Source organism: Pan troglodytes, chromosome 23 (genome assembly GCF_028858775.2).
Source record: "Pan troglodytes isolate AG18354 chromosome 23, NHGRI_mPanTro3-v2.0_pri, whole genome shotgun sequence".
In the NCBI taxonomy this organism is placed as follows: Eukaryota; Metazoa; Chordata; class Mammalia; order Primates; family Hominidae; genus Pan; species Pan troglodytes.
Window position 1 is genome coordinate 42418491 of NC_086016.1, and position 14220 is coordinate 42432710.

Consider the following 14220-nt stretch of genomic DNA (forward strand, 5'->3'; position numbering starts at 1 on the left):
TGAAAAGCAAAAATGTGCCCAGAAATGTGCCAGGAAAGGGGCTGGAGTGACAAAGAGGGCTGTGCCTGACTCCCGACTTAAAAGCTTCTAGCTCAAGCACAGACATCACCATGACCCCAAGCAGGGTGAACACAAGGAGGTAAAACCCAGCTGACTGATGGAGCTCGGGCTGCGCCAGACCAGGCACCTTCCAAAGACGGGGCCACGCAAGCCTCTCCAGAATGCTGCTTGCTCTTCTCTTGCTCTTTTTGGGGCTGGGCGGAATTCTGCCAGGTAGGAACTGTCGTGTCTACTTGAAAATGGTGAACAGGCTCAAAGAAGTCACTTGCCCAAAGTCACAATGTGATCTTGTTCTTGTTCTAACACAGGACTCCAAAAGCTCCTATTCATGCCCCCAAAGACCTCCGGCTGGCACAGCCACTGGGCCAGGAGAGTCAGAAGACCCAAACTGACCAAGAAGGGCCAGTAGGTGATATATGGGAGGTCTGTTCTTGGAGCAAGGAAGGGCGCAGTTGGACGAGGTGAGTTAGCAAGCGAGTGCCAGAGAGAGACCACGGAGAGCCGAGAAGTTTTGAGCAGAGAATGGCAGACAGAAGCGTACAAGGCTGGATGTAGGAACAGGTGGTGTCTAGACCTTGTGGCAATGAGGACTGAAAGGAAGGTTTGGGCAGGTGACCCACTAGTGGAAGAACAGACAAAGTGAACATGTGGCAGGTGAGAAGTGATCACAGAAGATGTTCTGGTTTTGCTGGGAGCATGGGAAGGATGGAGAAAGGGCAGGGCTGCCGGGGCTATGGGGCCAGGATTGCCCCAGAAGAAGGGAACAGAGCCGCAGAGAGCCTGTGAGCACAGGCTGGGGAGCAGGAAGAAGTACAGGCAGAGGCAGAGAGGAGGCAGAGGGCAGAACCTAAGGAGCACCCCCAATTAAAGGGAGGAGGAAGGGAGGCAGGGAAAGCACAACCAAGGAGAGGGAACCCCAACAGCTGGGCCAGGAGCACAGTGGTGGGGATGGGACTTGGATTGAGGCCCCTGAAGATAATGTTTCAGTACACTGGTGAGGTGACTGAAGAGATGTGTAGACAAAATACACAGACTCTTCTTCCAAACGTGGTAGGCAAAGGAAGGCAACAGGAGTGTGACCAGAAGCACATTGGAGGAACTCTGGGGGAAAAGCAGGGACACCTGCTGACAGTGAGAAGAGAATGCAGGTGCAGGACAGGCACTAACTGAGGAGGCAGCACCCGGGCAGGCAGTGCTGAAAGCAGGGGTAGGCTGGGAGGAGAGGCCACTCACTGCTCCCAAGGCCTGAAAGAGGAGACTGACATTCAGGAAGCCACAGTGACTTTCTGACATGGAGGAAGCAAGAGGCAGCAGAGATGACAGGGTCATGTGCAGAGGCGGGACTGGGGATGTCACCATGGGACAGAGCCAGGGAGTGCCACAAGAAGGGCGGGCAGCTCCCAGAGCTAGTGGGGCCTACTAAGGCCAGAGCACGAGCACCAGACAGCCCAGGCTGCAGACTGTCAGCCTCTCCTGAGGCTCAGATGGCCAGGGGTTGCCAAGACAGGCACAGGGTCTGTGTGAGGAGAGAGCCTGGGGAATAAGAAAGGACAGAGCACAAAGGGTGCAGGTGGAGCAAGTCAGGGAGGCGTGGGCCAGGCAGAGGTGTGGGGCTGGGGTCCCCGAGATCCTGGTGAGATCCTGGTGGCCAGGCAGCTCTGTGGAGCAGGGAGGACCCTGCATGAGCTCTTGGTGCAGCTGAATTTAACAGTAGACACCTCAGTCCATGAGGCCAGCAATGCCCAGCACAGAGTCCCCCACACCGACAGTGGTAACCCCCGCCTCCTGCAGGCATTTCAGGCCAGGCCTTGAAGGAGGAGAACACCACTCAGTGGCACCTCCTGCATGACTCTGGCCACGTCACTTCACTTCTCAGCTCCTCTCTTGTAGCACAGGGCTCTATTTCTGCCTTGCGGAGTTGTTGAGTGAACAAGACATAATGTGTGGGAATGACTTCATGGATGAGAGCAGGAATGAGGACCTGGAATGCCCAGGGCCAGCCCATAGCCATGAATAATTGGTGGCTATGATTGCAACAGCCAGTGTCATGATGGACAGCAGACAGAACGGGAAGAAACTCCCAGACCAATGGGAGAAGACACGCACCACACCCTCTACAGCTGTCCCCACAGCTGGAATGAAGTCACAGCAGGACTCCAAAGGGCACAGGGAAGGGGAGGGTACAATCACTGGCAGAAATGTACCTTAATGAGTGTGGGGGTGGACTTGGCAGTGGGGACAGTGGTTCCATTGGTGAGGCTGGGAGGCAGCAGAGGTGGGGGAGGCAGAGGAGGCTGCTCTGCCAGGAAAAGCATTTCTCTGGAATCCCGGCCCGTCGGAAGTTGAGACACAACCTGAGAGGGAAAAAGGGAAGTGAGGACATGGCCACCTCCAGGTAGGGTGTGCCCAGCCTGCCCTGACCCTACACAGGGTCCTCAGACGCCACCATTGTCAGAGGGCAAATGGTGGGCAGAGACCGGAGGAGGAGAAGAGCAACCCCCAGGGTGGCAGGAGCAAGGAGGAGCTAGGAAAGAGAGAAGGCAATGAAAAGGTCACAGAACTGAATATACTGAAGAAAAACAGGCTGCTCCAAATAAATGAATACAGACTGGGCCAGTGACGTTTGCAATCCCACTGCAAGGCAGCCGTGGCCAGCGTCGTCCTCCACCTGACCTCTGGCTGCTGGAGAGGGGCCGCTGCCCACATCTCCCACCACCGGGGAGCTCAAGCAGCCAGCACCTAAGCAACTAGGGTAGCATCCCCCTGGCTTCCCTGTGCCAGAGCAGGAGGCATCCCGTGGCCCAGGAGAGAGACCTTACTCTGCGCAGCCCTAGCACCTTGGAGCTGGGGAAGCATCTGGAAGCACACACTCACCTGGGTGGGGGATGCAGAGGTGGCACTGGGCAGTGGTTCGCTGACTCGGGCCTCCAGGGGTGACGGCACAGAACCCTGGGACTCATGGCTGGCAGGCTGCTCGGGGGATAAGGCATCGCTGCTGTCCTCATCGAAGGAAGAGCTGTCTGCTACTTTGGGATAGTTCACCTGGCCCACTGAAACCCAAAGCTGGTGTGAGATTCCACTTCCAGCCCAGGGAACAGGTGAGCAGGGACAGGCCTGGCTCGCAGGCCACAGGCAGAGTGCCTGGCCCACAGCCCACATGCCCCGTGAGGCAGGCAAGCCGAGGAGACTAGCAGCCAATCTGCTTTCTTGGTCCAAAAAAGCTCTGGTCATCATCATGACCCTGCAAGAGAGGCCAGAAAGGCCTCCTAGGCTATCAGAGTGACCTCATGGGCCGAGCAAACGCCTCCTTTAGCCTCTTGCTTGTAACTCTATACTGTGTTTAGTCTTCAATGTCAAGTTGTCCCTCCCTCCCTTGCTCCTCCCTGGGAGACCCGGGCTACCTTTCTACCTCAACCGTCTCCCTATTGTTAAAGGTACTCTGTATCTTCATCCCACACTGCACAAAACTCTCTTCTTCCCCCATGATGCTTACAGATGGTGCAGTGAGGGCTCTGAACCAGCTAACGAGGGACCAGAAGAGCCTGGGTAACAGCCCTGTGAGTGTAGCTGAATTCCCCAGAGGCCAGGAACAGACTAAGGAGCCTGGCTCTGGGCTTCAGATGGAGGGTATCCCAGAAAGGGGATGTTTGCCTGCACAGGTGAAATGGAGGTGGTGTGGTGACCTCCTCTAGAGGCCAGTGGCTCACAGAGACCCAACACCTGGGCAGGTGGGGCACCAGAAGAAAACATCCTACTGGCTGTCACTGCCTGGCCTGACCCACTGCCAAGCTCTGGATGACTGTGAATGCAAGTCCTTCTGAGGCCAACTGGGAAGCAGAGGCAGGGGAGGAGGGCGTAGCACAGAGCTTCTGTTCCATGGGGTCCCAGTGGGAAGGAAAGATGGGAACAGAGGCAAGGAGGCTATTTCAGGAGTCACTGTCAGAGCCACCGGCTCAACACTGTCATGGGAAGAGGTGGGGGTGGCAGGTTCTGAGCTGATCTGCCGTCCATACAGAAGGAACTGAGGCAGTGGTGAAGGCAGGGGTGAGCTGCCGCCCAAGCCTGGGGAAGTATGCTGTGTGGGAAGACCCCAGATAAGGAAGAGGAACAAAGTGCAACGGCTCAGGCTGGGTTTGTCCTTGCAGTGGCTCTCCTAGGAGCTCTTGCCCTCCAGGGCCAGGGCCAGGACCTGAGGCTCTCTCCTCCCTCAGGACCTGGGAAGGATGCATCTGAGCTTCTTCCTTACTGGCGACTGTGGTGGTGGCTTGCTCCTCTGTCCCCTCATCTGTCCCAACAGGGGCAAGTATGCAACACACAGAACAGGGCTTGCTGACCATTTGTACTTCATGCCAGACACATGGCTAGATTTCCCCCACAATCTCCTACTCCCAGCAACGGCATCTGATTTGGGACAGCAGCCCCATGGCAGCCAGTACTGACAACGGTGAGCAAGGGTGGAGGAACTGTAGCTTCCCCCAGATTAGTCCAACCCAAGGAAGCTGCTGGCCGTACTGTGGAAAACCCAGGGCTGGTACAGGCCAGGGTCACTACAGACTATTTCTCTCTCCACTCACAGTCACATCCTGGGAACAAAGATGGGGTCCCTGCCCTCCAGGAGTTTATGGTCCAGTTGCCTTGGAGCCCAGTGAATGCTCTGCTAGAGAGAAAACACAGAAGCTAAGGGCACACTGAGGAGAGACTCAGAGAAGTCTTCCTGGAGGACAGGACTTAAAGTGAACCTTGACGATAACTGAGGGGCCTGGAGGAAGGGTGGGATGGGGAGCTTAGATGTGTGGGGAAGACCCCAACCCCCATCAGCCCTTTTCTCAGGCCTCAGAACGGTCCGCTCCCCCTTCTCCCACTGCCCGCTTCCTTCCCACTCATCTGAGCCAAACTTCCTTCCCAGCTTTGCCTCTCCTATCTGAGCCAAACCTCCACCTCAGCCAGGGTTCCATTTCCTCGTCCTCCTCCCTCCTCTTCCTCTGAAGGTGCCCATCCTCTCATCTCCTTGACTCTTTCCTCTCAGCCCAAAAACCTGCTCCATTGCATCCAGCCTGAAAATCCCTCCTTAAGCCAGCACCTGCCTCTGCTTTCCTTCTCCACAGAACTATTGACCAAATGAGCTACATTTGCCATCACCACCTCCTTCTCTCCTACTCAACTGTACAATCTGGTTTTTGCTGGCAGATGCTCTGTGCTCCTTAAAGTCCCCAACAATCACCCCATTGCCAAATTCCTCAAACAAACAAGCTGTGTTCAGCCAGGCCTCCAAGCCACTGCCCATGCTGTTCCCTCTTGTACCTCTGCACCTTTTCCACTTGGCAAACTCTGACCCAGCCTCCAAGCTGCCCCCAGACGTGCTATAGTGTGGGTACTTCCCTGGCCACCAACACCTGTCCCCATCCCTGAGAGAAGTCCCTCTGCTGAGCTCCCACAGCACTGACACACACATATCCATTGTTACACTGTCCATTACAGCAGCTGCCAGCTGGTCTAGAATGAGTGTTATTGCTGACAACAGCAGCAACCATTGTGTGAGTCTCTCTAGGTGCCAAGGACCATCCATCATCGTGTGTGATCCTGCAAGCAGTCGCACAAGGCAGGTGACTCAGAGACAATGTCACAGGGCCATGGCCTTCCTACCAGGCAGCACTGGCATCTGACTGGGAACCAGACTCAGAAATCAGTTGTTTATACATTAGTCTTCTCACATCAGACCTACATGAATTCTTTTAGCGCACAAGTCATATTTTATTCATCTTTGTGACATCAGGACTTCACACGGCCTGGCACACTGCTGAGTCTCAGCACACATTTATCAGACTGTGGCTGGCTGCAGCATCCAGAACTGGCTTGGCCCCTACACTGGCCTATAACTAGGGGCTGCTGAGGAATACATGGAGGAAACCACTGAGATGAGGCAGGATGAACGCCAGGGAAAATCTGTGAATTATAAGAGCTACTGTATCAACATGGGGAAAGGGCTCCTCCAGGCCCAGTGTGGGCCAGCCTCCAGTAGGGTGGCTACAATGCAGAGGAGGCCCTAGAAACTGCCAGTCACCTCTAATCAGGGCCCAAAGCCTAATTCAGCATGCGTTGGGGGTCTGCTGCAGTGTTTCCCCTCTGCCCAAAACTAAAACTCATGTTAGAGGAAACCCTGAGCCTCTTTCTCTGAAGGCACAGCTGCCTCAGGAGGGGCAGGCAGGTGCTGTCTTGTCAGGGATCGGATCTTGGGCCCACCGCAGCGAAGGAGACATGTCTGTACCAATTATCACCAAAATCTAAGAGTAGGATAATAAATATATTTGGTTTTTGTCCCCCAGTTCTCATCACAGAGCAGCTAAAACCCTTGGAATTTCCTTAAGGTCAGAAGTATCTTCAGTTATGTATAACAAGCCCCTTTCCACAACACCTGAGCTTATGCTAATGTGATAATCTGGGAGAGACTAAGGATTGGGCCAGTCACCAGAGACACCAAGTGATTAGAGGATTAGAGGACTGGAAATATCAGCGCCATCCACCAACCTCCAGGAAAGTGGGGGTGGGTATGTAGGACATGGAGTGGGGGCTCTGAGATCAAGCTCTATAAAAACTCTTGGATAATAGGATTTGATGAGTTTCTCTAGCTACTGGGAGGGTGAAGGCCAGGAGAGGGCAGGGAAGTTCCAATACCACCACTCCCCCGGCACCCCACGACACTGTGCCATCCGTCCCTCCCTCTGACTGTTCCTCTGCATCCTTTACAATAAGCCAGCAAATGTTAAGTGAAGTGTTTCCCCAGGTTCTGTGAGCCATCCTAGCAAATTATCAAGCCCAAGGAGAGGGTATGGGAACCCCAATCTATAGCTAGTTCGTTAAAAGCAAATGTAAAATAATCTGGGGCTTGGGACCAGCATGGGAAGTGGGGCTAAGTCTTGTGGGACTGAGTCCTCAACCTGTGGGATCAGACGCTATCTGCAGGTAGATGGCATCTGAAAAGAAATGGAGGACACCCAGCTGGTGTCCACTGGAGAACTGCTTGGTATGTGGGGTAATACCATGCCAGAATACCAACACCAGAAGTATTCTGTATTGAGTGTAAATACAGAGAAAAACGGCTTTTTCCCTTTTACACTAAAGGAATCAAGTCCAAACTCCCAAGTGTGCCAAGAGGCCCTGCACGTCCTGAACTGTGCTTACTGCTCCCACCTCGTTTTTGTTTTTGAGACAGGGTCTCACTCTATCACCCAGGCTAGAGTGCAGTGGCACAATCATAGCTCACTACGGCCTTGAACTCTTGGACGCAAGCGATCTTCCCACCTCAGCCTCCTGAGCAGCTGGGATTACAGGTGTGTGTTACCACAGCCAGCTAATTTTTTGATTTTTTTTGTAGAGATGAGTCTCCCTATGTTGCATGTTGCCCAGGCTGGTCTCAAACTCCTGGGCTCAAGTGATCCTCCCGCCTCAGACTACCAAATCACTGAGGACCTGGCCTCCCACCTCTCATCTTGACACCCTCCCTTCCAGTGCCTTCTCATCAGGTCCTAGGGTTGTTCTCCCTGCCTGGAGCACCGTCCTCTCCTCCCTCGTCCCACCCTCTCCCACACGCTTTCATGAATTCCTACTCATCCTTCAGCCCCAGGCTTGGCTGTCACCTCCTCTGACAGCTGCACCCTTCCTGATGCAACCAGGTTGGGTGACCCTCCTCTGTGTTTCCAAAGTACCCTGTGCTCCCTCCAGCACAGCTTCTCTATCCTGCCTATTCACCTGCCTGTTACCTGCTCCTAGGTGTGAGCTCCATAAGGACATAGGAACTTGGTCTGCCCTGTGGGGCTGTGGCCTTAGCACCTAGCACACTGTTTGGGTCCATCAGTATTTGTTGAGTGAAATATCCGTGGAAAGGGCCAGTCTCCAAGAAGAGACTTCACTAATAAAGAGTATGACACAGATTTCTAATTGCTGGCATCTCCACATGTTCACACACACTGATCCTGACATCTATCTACTCTGTGAAAGAGGAAGCAACCCGAGTTTACAAAGATGGAAAGTGAACAGAGCAAGGCCTCTGTTATTATTTATTGTTGTATGTCCCTGTTGCTTAAAGCAACAGGCACTATCCCAAGTTCATACAACCTGTGCATGAGGCTCTCAAACTCTGTGCCTTGGTTCTCCCAAGGCTAAGCAGGAAGTCAAAGATTAAGAAGTCAAGAGCCTCAGCCCAATTCTGCTTCAGCCTGGCACTCCCTCCCCTCCTGCATCTCAGCTGCCTCTCACACAGGGTGGCTGGGTCCTCCTCACCAATGATGGCTTCCTTCAGGCTGGACTCAACAGGAAGGATGTTCTTCTCCACCAGTTCCATGGGGCCAGGCCTCTGTGCAATCTTCTCATTGAGGTCATCGGCTAGTCTGGCTCTCTTCAGCTTCAGCTGCTTGGCCTGGAGGGATGGCTCAGCCGAGGTCTCTGCCCATGAGAGAGAAAGGGGTGCAGGAAGATATATGAGTGGACGTGGTTCTGCCCCGGGAACTCCAGAGCAGCTCTCCTTCCTCCTGGGCAAGAGAAGTGACTGTCAGAACGGTAAGCATATTCCAAGCAGAGAAGAGTGGCCTGTCTTGAAGTTTCACAAAGACAAGAGAAGGGGTTCCCACTGTGACCAGGCAGTGCACAGTCACACACAATTATAACCAGGCAGAGGCAAGCCCAGAAGACTTTCTGAGGTGGAGCTACAGAATGGAAGCAGCAACAGATGACAGAATGGTCTCCACTCTCCCTCAAACTTGCTGTGTTACTGAGGCAATTCACATCTCTGCTCTGGTTTTTAGTGCCTTTGTCTGCAAAATTTGAGACTCAGACTAGAAAAGTTCTCTTCCAGCCCCAAAAACAGCTCAAAACTAGACAAACGGCTGGGCGTGGTGGCTCACGCTTGTAATCCCAGCACTTTGGGAGGCCAAGGCATGTGGATCACCTGAGGTCAGGAGTTCGAGACCAGCCTGATCAATATGGTGAAACTCTGTCTGTACTAAAAATACAAAAATTAGCCAGGCATGGTGGCATGTGCCTGTAGTCCCAGCTACTCGGAAGGCTGAGACAGGAGAATTGCTTGAGCCCAGGAGGTGGAGGCTGCAGTGAGCCGAGACTGTGCCACTGCACACCAGCCTGGTGACACAGCAAGACTCCGTCTCCAAAAAAAAAAAAAAAAAAAAAAAACCACTAGACAAACAATAAATATATTTATGCTGCTTCCAGGAGCCAAAACCTTTTCTTCACTAAAAATGTGGAAAGACAGCTATATGCAGTGGCTCACATCTGTAACCACAGCACTTTGGGAGGCCGAGGTGGGTGGATCACCTGAGGTCAGGAGTTCGAGACCAGCCTGGCCAACATGGTGAAACCCCATCTCTACTAAAAATATAAAATATTAGCTGGGTGTGGTGGTGCTCGTCTGTAATCCCAGCTATTCGAGAGGCTGAGGCAGGAGAATCGCTTGAACCTGGAAGTTAAGAGGTTGCAGTGAGCCATGATCACACTACTGCACTCCAGCCTGAGCAGCAGAGCAAGACTCCATCACAAAAAAAAAAAAAAAGCGGGGGAAGAAAAAAAAAAAGGGAAAGACATGTGCAGCTGGGGCCAGGTGGGTACATCTAGAATAATATTGGATGGAGCACGGTATATCACAGACACTCAAGTGAATGCCAAGTGAATGACTGACTGAATGAATGAATATAAAAAAGTAAGTAAGAGTATTTTAAAAAGAGATTTTAGATCAGGCATGGAGGCTTGTGCCTACAATCACAATGACAGAGTCAGACTGTGTCTTAAACAAAACAAAACAGATTTTGGCAGAGAGAAGCGATCTCACACCAAGGGATGGTGAGACCCTGGAGAAGAGGCCAAGCCAAACTAACAGCATGTGACTGTGCTTTTTGAGAGTCCCTCAGACCAGTGGCAGCTACCATGGCACAGCTGTCGTACGGTGTTAAGGCTCTGGCTTACCCACTGCCAACAGAAATGGGAGAAGAAAGAGGCAGGAAGGAAATGGGTAGTGCAGTAGTGAGTACACACAGTGAGAACTGGATCTAGATGGAAAAGCAATTCCAATCTCCACACCTTCCAAAATGTGCATCCTGACCAGCTCCGATCTCTCCGGCCGGGAACGAATCTTCCGTTTGAGATAGTCCTCTGTCTACAGAAAAAACACACCAAGAAACTCTCAAATCCAGGTCACAGGCTTATGGCATGGACAGGATCACAACAGCAGCCTTGGCCGTGGTAGCTGCTGACCACCTCTGCAGTTCCCACAACCTTAACTTGGTGACTGCAGGGTTCAGAGGCAAGAGGAGGCCTGGGGAGAGCACACCAAAATCCAACTGCACCTGCCAAGGAAGGGCACCATCCTTCAAGACCATCTGTGTCTCTGAGGCTGGACTGACAATATATCTATTAAAAAACTATTACTTCTACTACCATAAAAGTAATATATGTCCAGCAAAGAACATTTAGAAAACTAGAAAGAAAAATAAAATAAAATAAACTTTAATCAGCCACTCTTAGTATTCTGGGATATCTGTTTCTAGTTATTCTTCCATGCAGAAAATAGGCTTAACTTTGCAGCGCTGTAATCACACTGAATATGATTTTATATCCTGCTTTAAGAAATGTAACATTGGGCCAGGCACGGTGGCTCAAGCCTGTAATCCCAGCACTTTGGGAGGCCAAGGTGGGTGGATCACCTGAGGTCAGGAGTTTGAGACCAGCCTGGCCAATGTGGTGAAACCCTGTCTCTACTAAAAATACAAAAATTAGCCAGATGTGGTGGCTGGCGCCTGTAATCCCAGCTACTTGGGAGGCTGAAGCAGGAGAATCACTTGAACTCGTGAGGTGGAGGCTGCAGTGAGCCAAGACTGCGCCACTGCACTCCAGCCTGGGCAACAAGAGCGAAACTCCGTCTCAAAAAACAAAAAAAAACCAAAAGCCAAAAAAACCCCCAAAAAACTGTAACACTGCATGATCTCATGGGCATTTTCCATTCATTTTGAATGGCTGCCAAATGGAATACTAATTTTGACACATGGTAGCAAAGCTCTAGTTCCTCAAAGTCCAATGTCCTAATTTCTGCATTTATGAGACTCTGGGCAAACTAAACCAGTCCCTCAACAGTCACAGAGCCATCCCACCAAACGGGGCTAATTATAATATATATATTCCCCTGGACCTGACTCTATAGAGTCTGTGCTCTTAACCTCTGCACCAACATTTTCAAACCACAGAACATTAGTGGATCAAGACCAGCACAGGATAAGACAAGCCAAAGGACACTAGGCAATGAAGCCTCGGAGGACATTATATATAGTAAAGGTAAAGACTGGAAAAAAATGAAGAAAAAGAAAAAAAAAAAAGACTTGTCCTCACCTAGCCATCTGCTGCCTTGTTGTTCTGGCTGGGCAGCTCTGTGCCAGCCCAGGGGAGGCTGAGCAATCCAGGAGATGGTTTAAAGTGACTGTGGGCTCTGGCTCTATCACCCCACGTGCAGTGGGCAGAAGTACTGCCTCAGCTGCAGCAGAGATTGGTAGAGCAGGTGCCGCAAGTCTTCACAGATGACACTGGAAGACTTATTCTCTAAGCCATCTGAAGCTCTGACCAGTGGCCATGACTGAGGTAGAATATAGTACTGATTAAGAAAATATATGGAGGAGCTTCTGGTTTGTTAAAGGCATGGAGGTGCTAGGAGGGTGACACACTCACCTGGAGAGAGCACAAAAGCTCCTCGTCCCTTCCCACATACCTACATATCTCTTCCACCTGGCTGTTCCTGAGTTGTATCCTTTGTGACAAATAGTAAACATATTAATTATGTCAAATGGCTGAAACCTGACTACCTAGAGGCTACTCTGGAATGGTTTAGAGGGTATAAGGTCTCTGATGGAAAACCAGAGAACTTTCAGGGCCAAATTTAAAGATACGGATTTTGCAACTGATATCATTAAAGGCATTCATGACCACTGAAGCACATTTGTGTCGAAGAAAACTGAAGGAACAAAATCAGTTTGACAAGGTACAGTGGTAGATGCCTACACATCCCAGCTATTCAGGAGGTCAAAGGCAGAAGGATTGCTTAAGCCCAAGAGTTGGAATTCAGCCTGGGCAACATAGCAAAATCCCACCTCTAAAATTACAAAAAAAGAAAAACAAAGCAATCAGTTGTGTAAATACAACAGCATCTCAGAGCCCCTCAAGTGTGATCCTGACATAGCTGAAGCCATTGTGGATGCTTTCCCACCACCATGTATAGCTGCCTTATGTAGCACGCACAGATGTGGGCAGCTGGTTCCAACACCAGAAAAAGAAATGAAACTTCTCTTGAATACGAGCTGATATTGCTGTGTCTTATTCATCTGGAAGTATGAGATGCAAAAGTAGCAGCTTTTCAAAGCTTTAAGCTTTTAGAATTAAGTAAAGCAAATTCTGCTATAACCAATCCAATATATTCATGTTTCATATCTCAACTAAGATAATTTTTAGTACATGTGTAAATATGGAAGTAGTTATTGTAATGTGGAAGTCATTTGTGAACAGATGTGCATGGTAAGCAAATTGAACGTTATGGTTACCATGTGTTAGGAAATAAAATCATTTTGCTCAAAAAAAATCTAGAATCCACAGACAAAGGTTTGACTCCCAGCTTTGCCACTTATTGGCTGGACAAGTGAGTTAACTTCTCTTAGCTGCATCTATAAAATGAGGATAATACCACCTAATTCATAAGAGTTGATGTGAGGATAAAAAAGAAACAGATACAACCTCTTACATAAAGGTGCTCAATAAAACAGACTCTTCTAATCAGCGCTACTGGTCCCTGCCTATTTGAGAAGCAGTCAAGTAAATGGTGCCCAGTCTTCTGACCGAATAGGCGCACAGGCAACGCCATCCTTTCCCCCAACACTGTACTCTCCAGTGCTCTCAGCAAACTAAACCACTGCTGCTTGTTACTCCTTTGGTTCCCAGGACCCATGACCTCATTCTTCCCACTTACTCTAAGAATTAATCATGATTTTCTGGGGAGAGGGGAATGAAAGAAAGTTTAAAAAAAAAAAAAAAAAAGTCTTGGAGGTAAATATTTCTGAGACTCTAAAATAGCTGTGAGGCTGGGTGTGGTGGCTCATGCCTGTAATCCCAGGACTTTGGGAGGGCAAGGCAGGCAGATCACTTGAGGCCAAGAGTTTGAGACCAGGCTGGCCAACATGGTGAAACCCCATCTCTACTAAAAATACAAAAATTACCCAGGCGTGGTGGTGGGAGCCTGTAGTTCCAGTTACTTGGGAGGCTGAGGCAGGAGAATCGCTTGAATCTGGTAGGCGGAGGCTGCGGTGAACTGAGATCACGCCACTGCACTCCAGACTGAGAGTGAGACTCAGTCTCAAAAAATAAAGTAAAATAAAATAGCCGTGGGTCTTAAGGAGATGCAGCCTATGATCTGTCTAGGGGGATTATCTTCCCATGATTTTATGTGAAAGGAAAAAGTAAAGGGAGTGTGAGGGGGAAGCAAGTTCTGGTGACTTCCCCATCTCTACCCACACTGGGCAGCAGAATATTCCTCAGGGGCCCCTGGGGAACTGAAACAGAGTTGGGATGGGGACGCAAGTAAGGTGCTGCGGCAGAAAACTTGGGCTTGGAGTGTGGGCCAGTTTCTGCTTTCCACAAGAGTCAAGTGGATACCACCTACTCTGGGCAGATGGAGACCAAGAAGGTTTCCTGCCCCTTGGAATGCCCACCCTGTGAGGTGTGGCCAGTGTAACCCCGGACTTGGGAAGCTTTTCCATTGGCTAATGTTTGTGTCCCAACATCTACAAAAGGTTAAGTGGAATTAAAGATGGGGAAATACCAGTGGTCTCCAAAGCACTCCAAAATTCAGGGAAGGAGGATCGGGTGATCATTCCATATCCTTAAATGTACAAAAAGAGAAACCTCATTCCAATCATGTTCCATATAATCACCATGGGAGGTAAATGAGAGAAGGGATGAAGTAGGAGAAGCAGAGCTTTCCATTTAAAACCACGAGGCCAGGGCTGGCCCTAGAGTCTAGCAGGCTCTGGCCTCAGAGTTCTATGGAAAGCTCTAAATGGAAATATAACCAGCAATGCAATGAGCTCTGAAAATGCTCTTTGGGAGTTCTGAGGGGGGAAAAAG

General features: G+C 50.5%; 1 protein-coding gene across 17 annotated transcripts in view; it reads right to left on the reverse strand.

The window, feature by feature from the left end:
* The window catches only part of MRTFA (myocardin related transcription factor A), a 224572-nt gene that overhangs the window by 10989 nt on the left and 199363 nt on the right, over window positions 1-14220 (reverse strand). For 11 of the 17 annotated variants that reach the window (XM_016939226.4, XM_016939225.4, XM_063807873.1 and 8 more), the window contains 4 exons: window positions 10144-10219; window positions 8338-8499; window positions 2935-3110; window positions 2265-2414 (listed from right to left, as the gene is read on the reverse strand). In XM_016939226.4, the coding sequence (XP_016794715.2) occupies window positions 2265-2414; window positions 2935-3110; window positions 8338-8499; window positions 10144-10219 (564 nt within the window). Of the gene's footprint in view, window positions 1-2264; window positions 2415-2934; window positions 3111-8337; window positions 8500-10143; window positions 13976-14220 lie in introns of all 17 variants that reach the window. The other 6 variants (XM_063807877.1, XM_063807879.1, XM_063807874.1 and 3 more) reach the window with 3 other exon arrangements.